The following is a 25,845-nucleotide window of genomic DNA, read 5'->3' on the forward strand; positions in this document are numbered from 1 at the left end:
GTAATGCATATTTTCAAGTGTTATAAACTGCCTAAGATGGCATACTGTCATGTTAAAATACACTATTAGACACAATGTCTAAGAGTCGACATTTCTGGCAGAGCCTATTGCTTTGTACACCATCCTGAGTGAATGACAGTTGTCTAAGTGTCAAATTGTGTTGGTCAAAAAAATTCCTGTTACAATCAGGTGACTTTTTTTAGTCTTTGGACTCACTGATTGATAGGATAGGAAATGTTAGGAGCAATTTATTTTCTTTGGTAGTTGGTACATCTTTGCAGTACCTGTTTATCTTAGTATACAATGAAAAATAAAAATAAACAGTAACAAACCTCTTGATAATATTTGTTGCATTCATAAATATAAAAGTCCAGCTAGTCATTGACGTTGTTTAAAGTACATCTTAGTAGGTAGATATACTGTACTTTGTACGTGAAGTTAACACATGGCCAACTCTAAGTTGTGTAATTTTGCCTCAATTCAGAATGAATACAATACAGTGCAATTACTTATTCTACTCACTCATTAATTAACCAGTGAGGTTTGAAGCAATATTTATGATTCCAGAATGAGATTTTCACTCTGCAGCGGAGTGTGCGCTGATATGAAACTTCCTGGCAGATTAAAACTGTGTGCCCGACTGAGACTCAAACTCGGGACCTTTGCCTTTCGCGGGCAAGTGCTCTACCAACTGAGCTACCGAAGCACGACTCACGCCCGGTACTCACAGCTTTACTTCTGCCAGTACCTCGTCTCCTACCTTCCAAACTTTACAGAAGTTCTCCTGCGAACCTTGCAGAACTAGCACTCCTGAAAGAAAGGATATTGCGGAGACATGGCTTAGCCACAGCCTGGGGAATGTTTCCAGAATGAGATTTTCACTCTGCAGCGGAGTGTGCGCTGATATGAAACTTCCTGGCAGATTAAAACTGTGTGCCCGACCGAGACTCGAACTCGGGACCTTTGCCTTTCGCGGGCAAGTGCTCGACCAACTGAGCTACCGAAGCACGACTCACGCCCGGTACTCACAGCTTTACTTCTGCCAGTACCTTGTCTCCTACCTTCCAAACTTTACAGAAGTTCTCCTGCGAACCTTGCAGAACTAGCACTCCTGAAAGAAAGGATATTGCGGAGACATGGCTTAGCCACAGCCTGGGGAATGTTTCCAGAATGAGATTTTCACTCTGCAGCAGAGTGTGCGCTGATATGGCCTCCCTTTCCTTTGATGAAATTTGTAGCTCGTTGTCATCTTATCATCACAAGCACACTTAGGTATGTTACTGCCACTCACATAGAGTTTCACCGGTGCCACAAGCAGCCGCATTAGTCTTATCGGGTTTGGGCGGCGGAGCTAAGGGGTCTGAGCCATAAGTGTTGCTTTATTGCTAAAACCTCCAAAGAATCCTGTGCCAACTCCACAGTTTGTGACACTATCATCTGCCTTGCACCCAGTGAGGAAGTTCATCAGAGTACCCTCCAATGTGAAGATTCATCCTTGCTCAGTCTTTTGACATCTCCTGCTTAGTAGGCCACCAGCGTGGAGGGTATCACCATCACTGATAGTGAGCCACACCAGCACATAGCAACAATCTCACTTAGCAAAAATGAAGCTGATGCCATGAAAATCAGGAATTCTGGCCATAGTGGAAAACCTCATTAGCAGCCACAACAACAAAGACAACGTGTGGCACTTCGATCGTGCCCTTCTCACTTTGCCCATCATGAGAGGGTGGCATGCCCCAGGCAGCAGGCATTGTGTCACAATTGTCACAAGAATATCCACATTATGCTGGTTTGTCATTCTCAAGCCATACTCCAAACAAATGAACATAGACATTAATTACATTTCATCATTGTCTGCAGGTCACAATAAACCCTTTATTGAAGTGTTTGTGCTGAACAAACCATTGTTGCTGCCCCAGTGGACATAAGTGAAGCTGTTTCGCCCCTCAACTCTCAAACTTATACATGGCTAGGCTTCCCACAGTCTGCCATCTGGTAAGCTGCAAATAAACAGCACATTCTTGTTCTTCGTCAGTTTACTGCTGCCACAGTCTATAAATCTGTAGCCCATCCTATCAAGTATTTGGCTGTTAACAATCCGCATAATGAGAATTTGTTTTGTTAGATGCATTTGTTGATTTTGAATTTTTTTATTACTGACTGTGCATCTTGTGTCAGAGCACATTCCGTGTCAAGACCTGTATTCATTGTGCCCTGAATTTTTCAGTTTGTTTTCTGATGATTTAGAGTGTGCAAACAATTTCATGACATATATCACACTTAAACCTTCAGTTCAGCCTCGTTTTTTTCTGGGCATTGCCCACACTTGTGTCCTTACCCAAACAAGTTAAGTCTGAATTAGATCAGTTGACATAGCCTGGCATTGTTCTACAGGTTTCAGCAAGTGAGTGCATTATGCTGTGAGTGATTGTGAAAAAACCATTGAGTCAGCTCCAGCTTTGCAGTAATTTGCAAGTTACCATAAATGCACAGTACCCTCTCCCTCTAACCGATGAGTTACTTGCAAAACTTGTGAGTGTCCAATTCTTTTCCAAAACTGACTTAGCTGAAGCCTACCTGTGGGTTCCATTAGATGATGCCTGGAAAGAAATGCTTGTTGTGAACACACATTTTTGTCTTTATCAATATCGACTGTGGACAGTGGATAGTACCCTGACCATATTTCATTGGTTTTTGGGGAAACTTATGGCTGATTTTCCTTGCTGCATCAACTACATTGATGATATTTCCATTGTTAGCACTACAACAGAAGAATGCTTATGTAACTTCTGTTGACTCATTACTGTTTTGCACACCACAGACCTTAAGTGTAATCTTAAGAAGTTCCAATTTTTTCAACCCTTTGTCGTTTATCTCTGTCACAAACTTTCCAGGCAGGGTGTTTGACCTCTGGAACAGCATGTTGCCATTATTATGGCTTTGCCTCACCTGGCCAGTTTGCGGGAACTGCAGGTATTCCGTGGCAAAATAGCATACTATCACAGGTTTCTTCCAGGTGCAGCCAGTTTGGTTCACCCTTTACATCAAATGCTTCATAAAAATGTTCCTTTCCAGTGCTCACTGGCCTGTGAGTATGCCTTTCCTTGTGGCTTTCCAAGTTGGTAAACATTTTAGTCTTGGCTATGGATGCATCACAGTATCAGGTGGGAGCTTTTGCATCCAAAATGCTCAATGCATCTCAGCAGCACTATTAGCAAGTCAAAAAAGAAGCACTTGTGATTGTTTATACCACTGAAAAATTTTGTGTCTTCTTATACTGTATGATATACCACTTAGTCACAGATCATAAACCTTTAGTTTCCTTGTTTCACATTTCAGCTGCCTTGCCTGACAAAGCCTTCAGTGTTGGGCCTTATTTTTATTGAGATATAATTATGAGATCCATTTCCATCCTAACACCACAGCACGCAAATGCAGACACATTGTTGCAGCTGCCCATGGGGCCTGATCCACATTTTGATCAGGAAGAACTGTTGTGTTTTCAACTTTACATGGAAGCAAGACAGGTTATTGATGGTTTCCCTATTATCAGCTCCAGTATTGCATCAGTAGTAGCTGCAGACCCAGTGCTTAAACAAGTACTCATGATTCAAAATGGATGGGCTAACCATCCACCAGTCCAGGCATCCAACCCATTGCAGAACTTCTATGCCTTCTGTCATCATTGGGAAGCCTCCTGCATTAAACAATTGGCATGTAGGCATGTGTTCTGGCCTTGTACTGATCATGAGGTGGAGTGCCTAGTCACGGACTGTCATAAGTGTTCTAGACAACAGGCATCACTGTATGCTGTTTTTTCCCCTCAGCTGGTGCTGTCGCTACCTTGGGAACAAATCCGTATATATTTTGCTGGGTCTTCTGTGGACACTTTCTGGCTGTTAGCTGTTGATACCTTTTCCATGTTTCTTTACATTGTTCGCTGTCTGTCTATCACAGCAGAAATAGTGGTCAAAGCACTGTCTGCAATTTTATCTATTGAAGGTCTTCCTTGTATGGTGGTTTTGGACAATGGTCCACAATTTTTGGCTCAATCCCTTAAAGATGTTTGCCCGTGGAATGGCATCCATCATGTTACAACACTGCCTTTTCACCTGCAATCCAATGGTGAGGCAGAACAAATGAAGATTGGCAAGTATGTCATGGAACTTCTGGTTGAAGAAGCCCTTATATTCTTTCTCAGTTCTTATAGAATGACTCCAGTCCAAGACAAGTCCTCTGTCTGGTCCTCCAACTGCTCTCCACAAGGGGGAGGAAGACTTGTGTGTCTGTGTTTGCACCACTTCTGGTCCTATGCACATGTTTGCACAGACTGAGACCTGTTTGTGGCCAGGACAACCACATCAGACACCAAGGATGTGTCCACTATCAGAGCATCATGGAGGAGATAGTATCTAGGCACTCTTCCCCTCCCCCCCCCCTTCCCAAGGAAAGAGGAGTGTAGTAATCCACACATTACTACACCTTCACCACTATGGCCACAGTGTGCTGCACATTCGAACAACATGCTGTTCACCAGAGGCTGCTGACCATGGATGTCATATCAGTTGCCTGCAGCAGGAAGGCCTTGTCCTGCAGTGGGTGAATACCCTTAATAGTGTTTGTACCAGTTCTGGCCAGCTTCTATTGTACATGCTACCAGACTGTAATGTTTTTATTATGTTATGCAGGTGATGCTGTGACTCTAATAGAGGTGTTTGGTTTTACATAATCTTGTTTGTTATTGCCTTTAGAGTTAGAGCACTTATCATTTCTGCCAGATTCATGCTCAAACACATGTTTTGGATATAAGTGTACAAAATCAGCTCATTAATATCATTAAAACTATACAAAATGCAGTATCATGGTATTGTACTTTATTGGATCATGTCATGAATTTATTGGACATGTTGAGTACTCCAGTATGTTGCAAAAGAAGGTCACTGGGCAGCTCTGGTACATCATGTACAAAGTTACATTGACATCCAACCATGTCTTCTGGGTGCTTCAGTTTTTGTCAGGCAGTATACAGGGTGCTCCAAAAATAATTTTACAAACTTGAGGACTTGTTCCCTACACCAAAATAAGGAAAAACTCATATATACATATATCCAAAATTCCTTTGTATTTGAGCTATAAATGAAAGTTTCCAATTGAGGTTATTGAAGCTCATCAACACATGAACTCATAATAAATGTGCAAAATGTCCTTCTCTTGCTTTTAAACACACATGCACTCATTGAATCATTGAATCATTGACTATCACACCCTGTCAAATACTCTCTGATGGTCTCAATGATTTCAGAGGCTTCTGTGACACACTGATGATGAAGATTTTCTGCATCTGCATGGTTTGCTACATAGAGCACCAATTGTTGAAGGTGCCCCAGAGATGGTAACCCAAAGGACTGAATTTGAGGGTATGTGCAGGCCATGAAACTGGTACTTTTCATGGCCAATGCATTTCAAACACTGAGACTGAAATGTGCTTGAGCTCCATCATACACAAACCACAAGTTTCTTTTTATTTGCAGGGGTAGGTGTTGGAGGGTGTTCTGAATAAAGTCCCTGTAGGCAGCACGTGTAAGATATACAGGAAGAATGTATTTCCTTACAAGTCACCTACATTGGACAAGTCACACATTAAGCTTAAACTGAAGCTGATCTCTAGCCTCTACTGCAGCATGAGGATTGTAATTGGCCCATATGTGTTGGTTGTAGAAATTTATTATTCCATCTCTTCCAAATGTTGCCTTGACTGTAAACAAAACTGAAGATACAAACAACAGATTGGCAGTTTGTGCAACAAACCATCAGCAAAAGTTCTCCCTTGGCTACACTCAAGACAAATACCTTCACAACAGACTTCCTTGCACTTAAACCTATATTTGATGTTAACAAATTTCTCCTCTTCAGAAACACTTTTCTTATCATTGCCAGTCTACACTTCATATCCTCTCTACTTAAGCTATATCAGTTATTTTGCTGTCCAAATAACAAAACTCATCTACTACTTTAAAGTGTCTTGTTTCCTAATTTAATTTCATCAGCATCACCTGATTTAATTTGCCTGCATTCCATTATCCTTTGCTTTTATGGAAGTTCATCCTATATTCTCCTTTCAAGATTCTGTCCACTCCATTCAGCTGCTCTTCCAAGTCCTTTTCTCTGTTTAATAGAATTACAATATCATTGGAAACCTCAAACTTTTTATTTCTTCTCCCCAAACTTTAATTCCTAGTTTACGTTTTTCTTTTGTTTCCTTTACTGCTTGCACAAGCTACTGCACAGATTGAATAACATTAGGGATAGGCCACCACCTTGTCTCACTCCCTTCTCAAACACTGCATGCCTTCTATGCCCCTCAACTCTTATAACTGCTGTCTGGTTTCTGTGCAAGTTGTAAATAGCGTTTTGCTCTCTGTATTTTACTCTGCTACCTTCAAAAGTTCAAGAAAACTATTTCATTCAGCATTATCAAAAGCTTTCTCCAAGTCCACAAATACTATAAACGTAGTTTTGCCTTTCATTAACCCATATTCTAAGAGAAAGCATTGGGTCAGTATTGCCTTGCAGCTACGTGGGATTAGCCGAGCGGTCTAAGGTGCTGCAGTCGTGGACTGTGCGGCTGGTCCCGGCAGAGGTTCGAGTCCTCCCTCGGGCATGGGTGTGTGTGTTTGTCCTTAGGATAATTTAGGTTAAGTAGTGTGTAAGCTTGGGGACTGATCACCTTAGCAGTTAAGTCCCATAAGATTTCACACACATTTTTATTGCCTTGCATCTTTCTACATTTGTCCAGAAACCAATCTGATCTTCCTTGAGGTTTGCTTCTGCCAGTGTTTTCTAGTATTCTGTATGGAATTCATGTTAGTACTTTGCAGCCATAGCTTATTCAACTGATAGTTCAGTAATATTAACACCTGACAGCACCTCCTTTTTTTTTGGAATTGGAATTATTGTATTCTTCTTAAAGTCTGAGGGTATTTTGCCAGTCTCACCAGAGGGAATAGTTTTGTCATAGCTGTCTCTCTGAAAGCTATAAGTTGTTCTGATGTAATGTCATCTACTCCTTGTTTCAACTTAGATCTTTCAGTGCTCTGTCAAATTCTTCTTGCATTATTATGGCTCCCATCTCTTCATCTATGTCCTCTTCCCCTTCTATAATTCTGTCTTCACATTCATCTCCCTTGTACAAATCCTCTACATACCTCTTTCACCTTTTGGCTATCCCTTCTTTGCTCAATACTGGTTTCCCATCTAAGCTTTCTTTTCTCCAAAGTCCTATTTAATTTTCCTTTAGTTGATATTTATCTTCCCCTAGTGAAATATGCTCTTAAATCCTTGTGTTTCTTCTGTATCTTTTCCTGCTTAGCCATTTTGCACTTTTTGTCAATCTCATTTTTTGGATATTTGTATTTCCTTTTGCATGGTTCATTTGCTGCAGTTTTATATTTTCTCCTTTCATTGATTAAATTCAACATTTTCTTTGATATCTTAAGCTTTCTACTAGGCCTTGTCTTTTTATGTATTTGGTCCTCTGCTGCCTTCACTATTTCATCTCTCAAAGCTACCCATCCATCTTATACTGTATTTCCTTACCCTGTTGAATCAATAATTGTCCATTGCTCCCTCTGAAACTGTCAACAGTCTCTTATCCTTTCAACTTATGCAGGTCCCATCTCTGTAATTTCCTATCTTTTGGCTATTTCTTCAGTTTTAATCTACAGTTCATAACAAATAAATTGTCATCAGAGCCCACATCTGACCCTAGAACTCGTGGTTCCAAATTCTCTGTCATATCATTACATAATCAGTCTGAAACCTTCTGGTGTCTCCAGGTTTTTTCCATGGACACAACCTTCTTTCATGATCTTTAAAGCAAGTGATAGCGATGCTTAAATTATGGCTTATTTAGTAAAAACAATCATAGTCACATTTCAGTTGTTAATTCTTATTTTTAGATGACCAGTTTTGATCTTCTAAAGAGGTCATTATCAGATCTACATTTCTTGATGACAGTAGACATTGCTGGCACGCAGCAGGTCCATCTGTGTTGTTGTGAAGAACACTGCACTTGCAGGCGTTTGCCTGAAGCAATTTAGGGAAATCACAGAAAATCTAAATCAGGATGGCTGGACATAGCTTTGAACCATCCCCCCCTTCCAAAAGAACCATCCCAGAATTTGCCTGAAGTGATTTAGGGAAATCACAGAACCTAAATCAGGATGGCTGGATGCGGGTTTGAACTGTCATCCTGCCAAATGCGAGTCCATTATGCTAACCACTGGGCCAGCTTGTTCAGTCTAAATGATTTGTGCAAGTTAGTTTCCATCAGGGGGACAACTTCAGCTTGTTCCACTGTCATGCAGGATGGCATGTTATATTGCTTATACTTATTATCTCACACATGGGATTCTGCCCTCCTCCCCCCCCCCCCCCCCCCCAGTGTCTAATATGTTGCAAATTCTGGGTTTATGGATAGGTAATGGTGTGATGTTAATGATGACTTTAGATCAGTCCTGTAAATAATATTACATTTCGCACATGTGCACAAAACATACAATTTGTTACTTAACAACACTGATATTATCATATAGATTATATACTCTGCTTAACTGTATTACAACGTTTTTGGTTTTGATAAGGATGTATTGACCAATATTTTATTGTAAACCTTTACAGATCTGAAGATGGCAATTGGACTGACTGAAACTGGTTATCTATGTCATAAAACTTGTGATCTAGGCAATTAAATAATGTAAAAGGATACTAGACTCTCAAATATGGAAGATCTAAAAGAAGGCTAGACTCTCAGATTTAACCATACAGCAGAACTGTATGCCCTCCACAAAGGTAGCAGCTGTAGTTTCCCCCGGCTTTTAGCTGTTTGCAGTACCAGCAACTTAAGGCAATTTTGGTTGATATTACAATGCTAGGTTAATCAGTCATCTAGATGGCTATCTGTACAACTGAGGCACGCAAGGAACCCTAGCAACAGGAAGGTTCATGGTTCATGGGGGTGACAATTAATATATTGATTTGAAAATGAAAATGGGTTTCAATTTTTTGACTGATTCCACTTATTTGGGAACCACTTTATGTATAATTAGTGGTTGAAAATTAAATCTGCGCATATGAGGTCTTCTATAAAATATGTAATTTTTACTTGGATATTCTAACATATTTCATATCCAGGAGGATCTCCTCATTATGAGCCTGTGGACTGAATAACGTATATAGTTTGATATTATTTGCCAGAAATGAATTATAAATATGTTCTGATATTATCTTGACTGTTTCTGGTACCTGTAATTTGTATTTGTAATTATTTAATACATTTGACTGAATATCTATGTAGCTAAAGAACAGAAGTTGTTCAAACACTGAATTTTATGGGACGATATATTTTATGTTCTCACTTTATGAGCATACTTGTAAAACTGTGAGCAATGTGTTCCTTTTTTACTAAGTGAGGTGATGCAGTAGTTAGTATACTGTACTTGCATTTGGGAGGACAATAGATCAAATGCCCATCCAGTCACTCTGATTTAGGTTTTCCTGATTTTCCTAAATCCCTTAATCCAAATGTCAGGATGGTTCCTTTGAAGGGACATAGCCAATTTCCTTCCCCATCTTTCCCTAATAAGAGCTTGCATTCTGTCTCTAATGACCTTGTTGTTGGCAGAACATTATTCATTAATATTCCTTCCTTTATTCTGTTCCCTTAATCTTCCATGTTCTGTTGTAAGATAAGGCATTTTTTGACAACTGTAAGTAAGGAGGGGAATAAATATCACAAGTCATTGCTTATAACAGTCATAATAAAATAAGATGCAATATAATTATATTGGCTAATTGTGATGACTTAAATATTCAAGACAGTAACACAAGTGGGTATTGCACTGTAAGAATATTATGTTAGTGCCATTCTGAACGAGGGATATGAGTTCCTCATGTAGTAGCTGCTGTTGTAAGTACCTACAGTTCATAGCAGATGAGACTGTGTATGATAATAACTTGTGCTTCCCACCAACACTTCACTTGTTTATTCAGTATAATCTCAGGAATTTACCACCACTTCACTTAATGTATATGGACAATTACAGATGAAGTGACACTCGTCTAAAAGTTGGAACATTATTGAGCTGCACACTATGGCCTGTTCTTGTCCCTTCATCAGAGCCATTAATAATTAATTAGGAATTTTGGTTTATGTATGAGCAGCAAGTGTGATGACTTTAGGGTATCATAAGTTATCATTAACTGTCACTGAAGCCATAAGCAACGTCTATGTCAGTAAAAATATGAAAAAATTCATATTTTAGTGTAATGTTCAAATGGATGTTACTTTTTGGCACTCCACTTCACCAGACATACTGACATCTGTGCATGTATGACAGTTGGGCAATGAGTGGTTCAGTAACAATCAGTGCTAATGAACAGTAGATTGGTTTTGTTTGTTTGCTGTAGTTTTGTGTATTGATTGTTACTTTGACACATTTGCTTCCTATGTATAATGGTCTAGCTTTATGCCTTTGTTATTCTCTGTCTCTTTTTGCAAAATTATGTAGTGACATTCCTCAAAATGTTTCAAATATGGTTACTGTATTTTATTCTAGGTTGCATCTTCTATATCATCAAACCACTCATGCTTTGACTTGCTGTACATCCTAGTCTATACCTACATCTACATTCTGCAAACCACTGTGAAGTGCAGCTCAGAGGGTACATCTCACTGCACCAGTTATCAGGGCTTTTTTTTCATTTTGTGTCAGAAAAATGATTGTTTAAATGCATCTGTAAGTGCTGTAATTAATCTAATATTATCCTCATAATTCCTATGGAAGCATTATAAATTGGATTGTAGCATATTCCTAGAGTCATCATTTAAAGCTGGTTCATGAAACTTTGTTAGCAGACTTTCTCAGGACAGTTTTCGTCTGTCTTCTAGAGTCTGCAGTTCAGTTCTTTCAACATCTCAATGACACTCTCCCGTGGGTCAAACAAACCTGTGACCATTCGTGCTGCCCTTCTCTCTATATATTTAATATCCCCTGGTAGCCTTTTTGGTATGGGTCCCACACACTTGAGCAATATTGTGGGATGGGTCATACAAGTGAGTTGTAAGCAATATCCTTTCGAGACAGATTGCATTTTCCCTAGTATCCTACCAATAAACCAAAGTCTGCTACCTGCTTTACCCATGACTGAGCCTATGTGACTATTCCATTTCATGTCACTACTAAATGTTATGCCCAGGTATTTGTATGAGTTTACCAATTCCAACTGTAACTCACTGATATCATATTCATAGAATACTATGTATTTTTTTTAGAAAATGAAGTGCACAATTTTACATTTCTGAAGATTTAAAGAAAGTTGCCAATCTTTACACTGATTTGAAATCTTGTCAAGGTCTGACTGAATATTTGTGCAGCTTCATTCAGAGTATATTTCATTGTAGGTAACTGCATCATCTGTGAAACATCTGAGGTTACTATCAGTATTGTCCACAAGAACATTAATATATGACATCAACAGCAAGGGAACCACACACCTCCCTCAGGTACACCCAAAGTTACTTCTGCATCTGTCCATGATGGTCCATCCAAGGTAACATGCTGTGTCCTCCCTACCAAGAAATCCTCAATGCAGTAACATGTACACAAATGAAACAACAGAACACAGATATGAATAAAACGAATATGGGTACAAATTAAAGCACATTTCTAATGGAGCCTTCACTTGATGCTATAAAATACTGAAACTTTCAGAGTCAGTGTTTACTTCCTTGGCGGCATCAAGTTTTTGTGACTTAGGTATAATTTTTTGCCAACACTGTATCTTGTACTACATACATAGTGACAGAGATATGTGTCCAGATTATTGTATGTTGTGTAAATAAGTTATCAGATATGTGATGATACAAACATTAGGAATGTTCTCCTGGGGCCAATAGGAGAAGAAACATTCACGTAAACATTTGAGTTGAAATACCTAGGGCATCCATATGATAGTTTGTAGTGCATGAAGGTGGGGGGTTGGCCAGGGGTCTGAAGTATTTTAACATTTTGTAAGGCAAATTGCAGCTTGTAGTTGCCATAAAAAATTTCCAGTTCTGACCTAATTAAAAACCTGCATAATACCTATTTTTAAATCATTTTTTTGAACAAAAAACACCTGACTACACAATATTTTTTTCATTTCCTTAAGAGCAGGGGGGAGGGGAGAGGGTGGCAGGGACTTTTCCCAGGGTATGGGTGACCTTGATAATAGCCCTCCATATATGTGAAACAATCTCTCTTCATTATAATGGAAGGAAACATTCCACGTGGGAAAAATTATATATAAAAACAAAGATGAGGTGACTTACCGAACAAAAGCGCTTTTGTTCGGTAAGTCACCTCATCTTTGTTTTTATATATAATCTCTCTTCATTCATACATAATGTTCATTATTTCAAATTATTATTCTAAATACATTCTATACCCTCCAATAAGAGATTCACAGTGGTGTTATGTTCATGGCATTACTCTTACTACTGTGGTAAATACATTACTAACCCTAACAAATGCGTAAGTAACCAGATCTTACAGGTCATTCACTCTCTTAACTAGAGTGGTGTCCTCACAACAAAAAGTGTGTTGTGTTTATGCCTGGTGAGTGATATGGTCATGCCACAGACCTTCTGTAGCCTATCTCCCTTGTGATAATATGAACCATCTAAGAAATCACCCCACATCATTTGCTCTTAGACTACCATCGTATACATTAATAGGAAACTAGTACAGAGTCAAACTGTTGTAAGTCTATTTCTTCATAAACACTGGTTTTATTAAGTAAAACTTATTTACACTTAAATCGTAGAAAGAAATAGTTTCTGATTCTTCTGGATGTATAAAAATCAAAAGAATTCTGGATGTGAATACCTCATGGTCAACACAGTACTCTGAATGTTTGTTGAATATCTCACACATACATGCTGGAGAGCACCATTTGAAGGTTCAGCTGGGACACACACACTCTAACTGTACCTGTATACCAACAGTTCATTCACTGAAAACACAGTGGTTGGTTGGACGGTGAGCAAAGATAGTCCCACATTAGGCAGAAAGGTAAATTTGTGTACTAGCCAAATGTCAGAAGGTAGCTGCAAAGTCCAAATCACAACCCATGGATAAACTGGAGAGCTTGCTGTAAACATTGGCTGGTTGAGAAATGAGAACATTGTGGTCTGCAGCAGACCTTAAATCTGCAATGGGTGTTTTGCCATGTGCCTAGTGATCTTTCTGAGCATGTGCATAACTGTATCAAGCAGTACTGCAAGATTCCTCCCAATTTGAATCAGCCCATAAGGCTGGAACTATCCTGGCCAGTGCAAAGTAGGATGAGGTAGGCACAGCATGGCCTGGTGCGAAGGCTGGGGTGTGGCTTCATATGTTATCAGTGGAAGAGAAGAAGCCACTTCCAGGTCCAGTGCTGAAGGGGCTGGAGGTGACCGTGGCTCTGATACACAGCTTTATGTTGGTTCTGGAGAAGACTGTGGGTCTGACACCAGACCCAGTACAAACTGGTGGGCCTCTTAGGTACTGTTCGGGTCCAGACCCATAAGGTCAATGGATGATGGTTGGAGAACTGGGAATGCCTGGTGCCCACCTCCTGGATGATGTTATTGAACCAGATAACACACCTGCTTTTATTGGTCCTGGGGGTGATCAAAATTGGCTGTCCCCACCACTATATCAGATCCGGAGGCTAAGCTTGCCCTGGATGGTACAAATGGAGCTGGTTCTGGTGCCGCGGACTGGTGTCTCGAGGTGTGGCCACTAAGATCAGCTGGTGGCCTTGCTGGGCAGTTGTGGGGGGATGTATCCAGCTGGGCATATTCCTCAATATGTGCACGCAGGTGAGAATGCCCAACCTGATGTGTGATTGCTTTTTCTTATACCAATGGAGGCTGCAATAGATCTAACAATGAATCATGCAAGGGTTTTGCCAGACTTCAATTATGGATTGGAATCACCTGGTAAGAGAAAAAAATTAAAGCGGTGTTGCATAGATAGGCTTGCATGTTAATAGTTTTCCCATTTGAATTTTAAACATTCACATAAAATGTTCAGCCATGCCATTACAGCCAGGGTGAAAGGAATGGAAGTGATATACGCAAATCAGTGAGTTTGAAAGAGACCACGTTATGGGCATGGCAGAGTGTGAAGCATCCATCCAGGAAATTGCTGCTCATTGGGACGAAATGTTTTGGCAGTGCAACGGGTGTGTGCAGAATGGTTCACAGAAGGCCATAGAACATGATGACATGGGTTAGGTTGCACCACCCAGACCATCCCCTGAGAAGATCAACACCTTATCCAAATGGCACTGTGGGACAGATCTGTATCCTCCTTGGCTGTGGCACAACAGTGGAACAGTTTAACACATCGTACACTATCAGGTATGACAGGCACCATGAATTATGGCACGGGTTACATGTGCATCATCGACTTCTCTGCCTAACTTTGATGGATGTGCAGAAACATACTAGATGGCAATGGTGTATAGAGCAACAACACTGAGGACAAGAATGGCATCAGACAGGGTTTCCAAGTGAATCCAGGTTCTGTTTGTTTGAAAATGATGGCTGCATTTTGGTTCACCACAGACAGGGGGAACAATATCACAGTGACAGCATATACACGTGACATACAGCACAAACTCAAGGCCTTATGGTGTGGGGTGCTATTGGGTACAACCACAAATCACAGTTGGTGCATGTCCAGTGCAGTGCACTGTGACAAGTTTGACCTATGTGAATGATATCCTGTGACCCGTAGGCATACCCTTTCTGCACAATATCCCAGATGCCATATTTCAGCAAGACAATGCATGACCACATGCTGCTGCATGAACACATGCCTTCTTGGTATCACAGAATGTTAGCATTTTGCTCTGGGATATGGTGATACGACGGGTGCAGCACTGTGACCCAGTGCCAGCCACCACAGATGAACTTTTGAGCCAGGGGAATGCAGCATGAAGGTCTATACCACAGGATGCCATTCACACCCTATATGCGTCGATGACATAACACATGGACTAAGTTGTCAGGACTCGTGGCGGACCCTGTTCCTACTATCCAACAGGACATACGCTGAACTGAGGTAACTGAAATGCTAATCATTTCTGCAGAACATACTAGTGTACATGTCCATTGAATATGACCATTCTATCTATAGTCATTCAAGATGTCCTGTTTTCCCCCCTCTGAACACTAGTGTACTTGACGTCATTCTGGGTGCAAAACCATTGAAAATTAGCAGAAGCAAACAGAAATCCAGTATCGGTGGCCAGAGTTTGTTGGGGCCCTTCAATAGAAACAACAATGGCCAGAGACTTATTAGTATTCTCCACTACAGCCTGTTGCATTTTAAACTCGTATGGGAAATGAGAAAATGTGTGGACACAAGGTTCACATGCACCCAATTGCATTAATGGATAGGTATAAGTCATGGCTAGTAGGCTTGGGGCAGTGCAGGTTGCTGCATCTGGCAAGTTTGGCATTGGTGAGCCATGTTCAATATCCTCATCAACCTGTGTCTAATACCCATTTCGGGCCAGATTATTCATTCTGGAAATGCCCAGGTGAAGTGATGCAGGAGTTGCAATATACAGAAATGCAGAACCTATGGAAGGACCACTCAACACTGGTGATCTTCAAGATTCAATAACATGGGACCTTTGAAAAGATGTAGTGAATGGCATCATGAGAAGCAACAAAGAAATTCTGGGAGGCTACTGAAGGAAGGGCTTTTGGTCAGCCAGTTTATTCAAATTAGGAAACCTTTCTCAGGGAATAGATCCTTACATGTGGCTGCTGCAACATCTATGGAAGTAATGGGAAATTCTTCCACTGATTGTTCCAATTGTGAATCAGTGTGAAAGCAAACAGTCTCTTATTTATCAATGTCATCATGTGGACCCCAAACGGAACCATGAAAGTGAACACGCTTTTGCATGCTTGGCTGGTGTATGATAATGAATGGAATATTGGCAATCCAATAACAAAAAAGCCCCAAGTTGCAAACTCTGAGTGACCATATAGGAAACTTTGGTTTGAGTCCAAATATGGATAATAATGGCTTATGATCTGTGACCAGATTAAATTGGTTGCCATGTAGGAAAATGAGATTATGGATACCAAAGTTGCCAATCCATCCTTCTCTATCTGGGAATAATTTTCTTGTGGCATGGTGAACATCTTAGAGGTGAATGTAAGAGGCCATTTTGATACATTCAAGTACTTGTGCAATAGAATGGCTCCATTATCATAGTGTGAAATGTCCATGCCCACCACTAGAGGTAAATAAGTCTGATACAAGGGCAAGCAAAGAGCAGTTTGGAGTGCTGCTGGTCTAAGGCCATCCCAGCTATGGATAACTCTTATATATTTAATAGAAGGCTGAAAGATAGAGCACTTTGACAAAATACAAAACAACTGAAAATACTCGTGGAGATTTGATACGCATTCCGCCTAAATTTTTCCTGGAATGTGAGATGAGTTTTATACATCTCATAACATACAGAATTTCTGAACATAAGTATGATGTACAAGAGACATGTCAGGGCTATAATTTACTTATTTTAAAATTTTGTCAGACTTACAACATTACTTGTTGAAGAATTTACTTATTTAAAATTTTTCAAACATACAGTATTACTTATTGAAGAATTTATACAAGGTTCTTTCTCATGCTCTTACAAAATTTGCATCCACTATAACTATCATAAAGTTTTATTTCATTTTAAGGATCCAGCTCAAAGTATCACTTCGTCCTTCATGAAATCTTCCACTGAGTAATAGCATCTTTCAATTAGAAAATCACTTAACTTGCTTTTTAAAATATTTAGCTTCTTATACATTATGTCACATACTTTTATTTTGTTGTGAATTTTCATGGCTATATGTTGAGGAGTCTGAGCATACAATTTTAAGCAATTTGAGGTGAATGTAAGTTTTCTCTGTGTCTTGTGTTGTAAGAGAGTTCAAAAGGATTTTTTTAATAGCTCAGCTTCACTATGTAGGAAGAGAATCACCTCAAAGATACATAAAAAGGGGACAGTTAATATTTTTAGTTCTTTAAATAATGGTTACATGATGGCCTTGGCTGTGTGGTGCACATCTTGTAAATGATTTGTTTTTGCAGCTTTAAGATTTGTGTAACATTTCCTGAGTTTCCCTAAAAATATCTAATAACAGAATCAAAATAGCTATAGTATGCTTCTTTCCTGTTGTCCATATGAATAGCACTGGCTAAAATTTCCATTCCAAATGCAACACTGTTTCATTTATTTGCTAGATACTCTATATGTGTATTCCAGTTCTGATTTATATCTAAGTTTATTCCAAGGAATTTGACTGAGTCAAGTTCTTCCATTTTTTTTTATTATTATAAATGATATGGATTTCTTCAGTTTTTGACTGTTTAGTTTTAAAACTCATCACATGGGTTTTTGAAATGTTTAGTATTAACCCATATAAGCTGAACCATGTTTTCAGTTTACTTAACATATTCATGGTACTCTGTGGTATGTTGACAGCGTCTTCATTTTCTATTAGGACAGATGTGTCATCTGCAAACTAGGTTAGATGGGTATTTATATTGAGAGAAAAGTCATTTATATGAAACAGGAATACAGTTGGCCCAAGGATTGAGCCTTGAGGAACACCATGTGCTAACTTTTCCATATTGATAAGGAGTCTGCTCCATATGATGTGATTATTACTATCTATAATATATATTCCAAGTAATTGATGCCTTGTGGACTGTTTGTTCTAGACATTTCTGAAAGATTGCTGGTGTGCTATGAATGCCAAAAGATAACACATTATATTGATAGAATCCAAAAGGAGTATTTAATTCCACATTGGATTTGGAAGCCTCATCCAAAGGAAATTGAAAACCAGCTTCCAAAAGATTGATCTTAGTGAAATACTGACCCCTGCTAATTTTTTTGATCTTAGTGAAATACTGACCCCTGCTAATTTTAAACATAATTCATCAGGTTGTGGAAGGGGTACAAGTCCACAATCAACTGAGCATTTACCATATAGTGTAACACACCATATGGTTTGTGAACAATGATTCAAAGTGATGATCATTTGCTATAACGAATTGAGGAATGCAATTTTAATGGCTCTAAGCATTCCATTTTAACCTCACCCAACAAGACTAAAGGTATCAAGTGGGCTTTGAAAAATTTTGATACTGATTACTCCTTTGCTGATATGTGAACAAAAAAATTTAGAAACCATTTCCTGGCCTCCAGAAAGCAAGGGAGCATATTGGAGATACAAAATATCCTCTTGTGCATATGAAATAGTATTCTGGATTGCTTGGGCCAAATGTTGAATAGAAAAATACAAAGGCTGTGTATCCATCCAGACCAAAAATGTTTTCCATTGATGGTTTTGCTACTAAAAAGAAATAAAATGTTCTGGTCACTTGCTTATACATTAATTTAAGATCTACATGGCCTAGTATTGGAATTTCATGATGAGTATAAGTCCACAGCCTGCAACTGATTTTAAGTGTAGAGCTATCTGATTAATAATTGAGATTGATGCTGCAGTATCAACAAGAAATAAAATGGGAATACTGTGAATGATTGTTGACAGTGTAAAGCAGAGTGGCTCTACCCTTGACTGTGCCATGAAATTTATTTACACCTATACAATTGACTGTATTACATGATATTTTTGCAATTTTACCACCAAACAGTCTATGTCATGCTACATTTCCTGAGTAAGATGACAGTTCTGATATGGAAATGGTCACCTGACATGCTTGAGAAATCTTGAATGCCCCAACAATACACAAAACTTCAGTTAGAGAAGAATCTAACTGTCATAATGCTAGAGAATACACACTGTCTGGTGCTAATCTAATCACGAACATTATGTATTAATTATGCTGGTGTAAGCTGTCACCAGCACACAGGCCAGCAAAGAGGCTGCAAGAAGATTGATAGGAGGCACTTGAGCAAGTGAGCCCCTACCATAAGAGAGTCCAAGAAAAAGCTTGCAAGAAATGCACTGCCAACGCCCTCTCGATCACCAGTATTTAGGTCGCCACTGTGGACCAGAGGTCCCAGTGGTCAGTCAGTCATCCGGTGAGTCAATGAGTTGAGTCATCCATTGCAGCGCAGTAGGAATCACAGTTGTAGTTAGCTCAGCCTCTAGTTTAGAGGCAGACAGCAGATAGTGACTAAAGTAGTGTACATAGTGGACTTGTACATCACCAGCAATGAGGCTAATGTGGACTATTGAGGAAGGGCTTGTACCACAACACCTGGACTATCTTAAGTTAAGTAGCTCTTTGTTTATGTTAATGAATAACCCTGTTAATACATGTGTGCAGTTGTGTTATAGAAAGGGAATACTGCCATCAAACAACATCCTGTCCTTGCTTCCCATGGTACAAGCCTACAGTGACAATGAGACAACAAGAAATTAATGATTCTGTGTGTGATAGTCGACAACAACACATAAAGTTGTATTTTGTAGGTCTACAATCCATGATACATATATGTCTGATGTTGCTTTACAATGTTGAAGGAATTCTAAATGAGCAGCCACTATGTGCGTTTTTATTGCCAAAATATTCACTTAAAAATGAGTGAATTGTAAGGGGTAGATAAAGGGGCATGATGATAGCACTGTGTGTTTGCAGATAATAGAAAGACTCACTGTCATTCAGGGCACTTAATGTCACTTGTCCAGAAATGAAATGCTAAATGCTTTTGGTACTCTTCCCCATCCTCTTGAGCTTCATTAAACTGGTGTAAAGCTGAGATTGTCAGAAATGACTGGAGACATACCAGATCCAACGGTCTGTGTACAAGCTCATGCTGCTGCTTGAGCTGTCATTTCCAGAGCTTAAAATACTTCTGGTGCATTATGGTTGAACATTCAACAAAATAATCTTTTAGATATGAGTGGTAGCTAATCTGTCAGATGTCTGACAGAACAGATGACAGTCGTATCTATAATTTTATGGGCACAATGGCAGTTTGATGAAAAAGTTTCAGTACAGATGTACAACCAATGTCCGAACACCTACAGGTTGGTTGATGTTTGGGGAAGGAGACCAGACAGTGTGGTCATCGGTCTCATCGGATTACAGAAGGATGGGGAAGGAAGTTGGCCATGCCCTTTCAGAGGAACCATCCGGGCATTTGCCTGGAGTGATTTAGGGAAATCACGGAAAACCTAAATCAGGATGGCCGGATGCGGGATTGAACCATCGTCCTCCCGAATGCGAGTCCAGTGTCTAACCACTGTGCCACCTCGCTCGGTACACCTACAGGAATTGGAAATCTGCAAGTAGGGGGTTAATGGGCAGTGGTAGTAACAGTGCAGCATGTGGGAAGTTGGGAATTTGGGTCTGTCAGAAAGAATGTCTGGATGGCCAAGGCGGTTAAGGCAACCATTCTAGAGAAGTGGAGCATCTGGGTTCAAGCACTAGTCTGACACAAATTTTCAACTCTCACTGTTGCATTGCTGTAATGCCCTGTGCAGCTGGAAGTCATCATTTCCTTCATATCTCTTTCCCATCCTGTTTCCTTTCATTCCTTTCAAACCCAGTTATTCAAAATAATTTTATATGCAAATTCAGGGTAGAGGAAGGGAGAAAGGAAAGGGAAGGTATTACTGCATCGGGACATTGTGTGGAATCAGCAGTGATTAACGAAAATGTGTACTGGACTGGGATTTGAACCTGGGATCTCCTGCTTACTAAGCAGGTGCGTTAATCACTGTGCCATCTGGGCCACAGTGTTATCGTAACTGAGACTATCTTGGCACACCTCATGTCCAACTCAGACTCCCACTGAGCACCACCTATTTACAGTCCCCAACCATTTCCTCCATGTTCACTACTCTGAGATTCCTGCAGGTGGTACTTGTGCATCTGCATTGAAGAAGTTGGATCCATTGCCCATCTAGGTGAATCAATTATATGAATGGTTGGTGTCTGTTCTTTTGGGCAAGTCATATAATTGTTTCCTCTAAATGGGAAATGGGTTCACCTTCATCAGTGCAGATGCACAAGTACATCCAACCTCCTGCAGGAATCTCAGAGAAGTGAGCAGGGAGGAAATGAACAATGACTGCGAACAGGTGATGCTAGGTGGGTGTGGAGGTATGCTGTGAGGGATGCTGAGAAAGTCCATGCAGTGGTGTATGGAATGGACTTGTACTTGGGAATAGTTGGGTTCAAATCATCCTCTAGCTATTCAGCTTTAAGGTTGGCAGTGAATACTGGTATGGTTACTTTGTTAAAGCAAGCAATTCCTTCTACTGTCCTTACACAACTGAAATAATGGATTCACTGTTGCTGAGACAGTTGACTTCCTTTGTTCCTTCCTGTCAGTCTGTGAACTGATTCATCAAGCTAGTTATCAAAGAATCTCTATTGGAATCTGAGCCATAGTTCAGCTTGTCATTTTCTTCATACACAGTGATGCTCAGAGGGGAAAATTATGCTGTCAGAAGTACTGTGAGACCAACCACAGATTGAATCCCAGAGCTATTTATTGTTGTCTGAAACTTACCCACAGAGGATCTTTAAACAATAAATAGATTTGTAGATTAATATGTATCACAGACTTGGAATATGACATTATATTTAACAATAAAAAGCTGCAGCTTTTTACTAAAGCAGATTTCAGATATAAAAAGAGTTTTCATGGAGTATAAAAAATAGTAAATGTATGGCGTATTCCAGATATAAAACAATTTTAGCTTTCATATAATATATTTCCTTGAAAAACATATTTCATATATTAGGCTTTTAGTTTACCCCATTTATTTAATTATTGCATCAATTGGGTAACTTACTCAGTCTAAACAATTGTCAGCTGAGTTCCATCTCTACGAATGAGTAATATTTGTAATACAAACATGATGGTGATCAGTATCTGAGAGATCTAAGTTCCACCAACAGATGACTTAGTTTATCTTACATTTTGTATCTAACAAAAGATTCTTTGAATTTCAAATGATACATATGATGGATGCTAATGGGTCACACTGGAAAAATACTAGACTGACAAAATTGCTTTGGGGGCATATACAGGGTGACTTTTCCACCATGTACAAAGTCTAGGGACTGATCGATGAGAGGATATAGAGCAAGAAAGGTCTAATGAACTTATGTCCCGAAATGCATGGTTTCCATGCTAGAGGCCATTTATTCAATCATACATTGTTACAGAGACTGCAGTGTAATATGTGCTGTACTGTGCAGTCACAGTTTCAGTATGTGTTGAAAATTGTTTCCAAGTGCCTCAATACATGCGTGTACACACCATAGCATGTTCTATCACACATTCACATTGGTCAGGTTGCAAGGCAGCATGAATACACTTCTCCAGTGTAACCACATCTGGAATGGGCACTGCATACACAATAGTTTTGAGATGGCCCCATAACCAGAAATCACATGGGTTGAGATCCATAAATGGGCACGCCATGCAACTGGACCCCATTGTCTGATCCATTGACCAGGGAAGACATCACTGAGATGGGTCCGGATGTTTGTGGCAAAGTGGCCTGGAGCATCATCGTATAGCAGTCACATAACCTTTCATATCATCAATGGCACTTCTTCCAGCAGGGGATGCAAGGTCACCTGCAAGAAATGCCAATAGCTCCGGCCTGTTAGGGGATGTGGAAGGAAGACTGGTCCCAAAATACAGTCGCCAATTATCCCAGCCCACACATTCTTGCTGCACCAATTCTGATGATTCGCTGTCATCATACCATGAGGGCCTTGCATACTACCCCACAGATGACTGTTATGAAATCTGAAGATACCACTCTGCAAAAAGGTGACCTCATCTGTGGATAGGATGGATGACACAAATCCTGGAATCATGGTTGCTTGGTGAAGAAACCAATGACAAAACTGCTCCTGATGTGGAAAATCTGTCACTAATAAGCCCTGCACACGCTGTAAGTGATAAGGGTTGTAACGGTTGTCGTGGAAAATGTTCCACACGGTCATCTGGCTTGCCCTGTGCTGGTGGTCCAACTACCTGGTGCTGACATGGTCGTCACCTTTCACAGTGTTAATCACATTTTCCTCCAAGTCTGGTGTCTGAACATTTCAGGTATGTCCTTCATGATTTCCTGCTTCCATAAAAATGCTGAAAGACTGTTGCAAACACTGAATGCTGTGGTTGTTGTTGGCAGGGATAGGTCTCCTTATACAATCTTGCTGTCCTTCACCTGTTGCCATTTACCTTTCTGTAAGTAAACACCATGTCGGCAAGCTCTGGATTTGAATGTGGAACCATTGTGTAAAATTCTGTGTCACATCCACTACAAGGTGAGTCAGGAAGAGAAGAGAATCAGAGACAACATTACCAATTACTATGGCATGAGAGGGCACTCGGGCATGATGTATGAGGAACAGTACCAGCTTCTAGGAGGAAACCATGCATACTGTAACTGTGGCTGCAAGGTACTGAGCCTGTTAGACCGCAGTCTCTGTAACTAAGTATGATTGAATAAATGGCCTCTAGCATGGAAACCATGCATTTCTGGACATAAGTTCATCAGACATTTTTTGTTTCTTTTCCTCTCATCAGTCAATCCCTAGAGTTTGTACATGGTGAAAAAAAAATCACCCTGTATAACACCATGTTAAGTTATAAAGGTTGTGAAAAAGGTACTGAAGCAATGTGTATAAATCCAACTGAAATAAGAGGACATACAATTTTCTCTGAATATTGCAGAGGAGTAATATGAAAAATTATGTAGAGTGCTGTTATGATTTCTTTAATGCCAAGAAAACACTGGCAGTGTGGATATGTGTTTAAATAATATTAGAGGGATAATTCAGAACTATATTATCAACTCTAGGAAGTATGAAACAAGAAACATGATGTATCTTATTGCACTGAAAGTAAGAAGTTAAATAATTAATAAGGCACATTCTTTAAAATCCACTTCATATTGAAGACAAGAAAAAGACAAGAAAAAGTGAGGTACATTTCAAAATATCATATCGGCATTCCAAAAACTGATTTAACAAAAAAATTCATACATGACTAAATTTTAAGAAAATTTTCACTTTGGAGTAGTCTAATTCATATTACTGACTCACTTTTTCTTTGTGCACTTGTATTTCAGCTTACACAGATTCTCTCTTGGGATCATCATCAAGCTCATTAGGGGCTCCCAGTGCAAGTGGTTCATCTGCTGGTCTCTCATCAGTTCCCACAGAAACTACAGGACCAATTAGGCCTGTAAAACGGAAGCAGCGTCGGTACAGGTAAGTCCCATTATTGCTACATGCCGATATTACTATAAGATGGTAATTAAATCTGAAGACTAAGTATCTTTCATATATGAATAACAGTTCCTTAACCATTGAGCCATTTTGCTCAGTCATTGATATAGATATGCAGCCATGACAATCTTTAGAGTATAGTTGTAACAAAAAATAATTAACTATATGTGATTTATATTATGTATAAGGGGAATTTGGCTGTCTCTGTTTATATTTTCTTTGGACCAGGATTCAGAATTGTTATGACTTGACAAAATTCTTCTATTCCACCTGCAACTGTAAGTTTTTGGTTTATGTTCTGTACTATTCTACTGTTTAATCATAAAAATATGCAATGCCAAATAGTGTCATAGCAGTCTCTTCCACATGTTGTACATAAACAAGGCTATATACAAGATTTATACACAACCTGGCAGGAGACCAGCATGGAAACATTTGATGATTATCAGTCAATAATATGTTAAATAGTAAAAGGCAGAAACTATGCAATGATACAAAAAATAAACTAAACACTGGCTGTTGCAGGTAGTATAGAATCATTTAAAAATAGAGAGTCTGATTATATTTAAAATGGCTATAAATTAGAATCTCAAATAACAGGCAAGAAATATATCCCTTTGATGGGGATAAATGGAATTTTTTCTGGCTGTTAGACATATCTTATTTTAAAATTAAAAATTATGTGAGAGGGCTGATTACTGTTAAATAATATTCTATATCAAAAGGAAATTGTTAAATTCATAGAGAGAGAATCAAACAGGCAGTAATTAACTTCTGAAAATTCAGTCCCCCAGTAGTGTTGCCACAAATATTTTACATAGTTCTTCCATTCTTCATAGTATTTTACATAGTTCTTCCATTCCCTCAGATGATCTCTGTGTTACCCTCTGTCAGCAGGTGTTGGCACTTCGGCATCAACACTGGTCTTCCAATCATGAGAACTAGCTCTGGTGAATTAAACCTCTGCCAGTGGCTTGGCCAACCTCTCAGCCCTCTCACTAGGTTGTGTATTGGAAGCTGTCTTGTTAGTCATCGCCATTTGTTAAGTGCTGACTCCCCACCACTTTGCACTCATTTTCCTCAGCTCTTGATGGTTCAGCATTACCTGATGAAATGCATTTTTTTAACCACTTATGTTCTCATTTATGTTTGCTATCTGAGTTATCGGCCTTTGCAGTGAATGACACATGGGCTGTTGACCACATTTTACTTTTTATCCATTGCAAAAATATGGCAAAGGACATTTAATCTTTAGTTCAGGACCTCTGTTGCCTCTATGGAGTATTTTATGGACCTTTCTCCAAGTCCATGTTTTTAGCTGTCTTTCCTTCCATCAATTGGGCTTAACATGTAGTTGTTTTTAACTCTTTTTTTGTCTTCATGTTCTGTGGTTCTGACAAGAGCACATATGACCCGAGTTGTTTTTGTGCCCTATAACACAGCAAACAAACAGCCCAGGTTGAGGGAAAGCAGTGAAGAAGTGAGTGGATACCTG

The 25,845-nt window shown here is 39.5% G+C and overlaps 1 protein-coding gene across 3 annotated transcripts in view; it reads left to right on the forward strand.

Annotated features, from left to right (window-relative positions):
- The window catches only part of LOC124555313 (homeobox protein aristaless-like), a 128,246-nt gene that overhangs the window by 44,147 nt on the left and 58,254 nt on the right, over positions 1-25,845 (forward strand). For 2 of the 3 annotated variants that reach the window (XM_047129187.1, XM_047129188.1), the window contains exon 2: positions 24,191-24,332. In XM_047129187.1, the coding sequence (XP_046985143.1) occupies positions 24,191-24,332 (142 nt within the window). Of the gene's footprint in view, positions 1-5,377; positions 5,421-24,190; positions 24,333-25,845 lie in introns of those variants that run through there. The other variant, XM_047129189.1, reaches the window with a different exon arrangement.

The sequence above is a fragment of the Schistocerca americana genome, chromosome X, assembly GCF_021461395.2.
Source record: "Schistocerca americana isolate TAMUIC-IGC-003095 chromosome X, iqSchAmer2.1, whole genome shotgun sequence".
Lineage (NCBI taxonomy): Eukaryota > Metazoa > Arthropoda > Insecta > Orthoptera > Acrididae > Schistocerca > Schistocerca americana.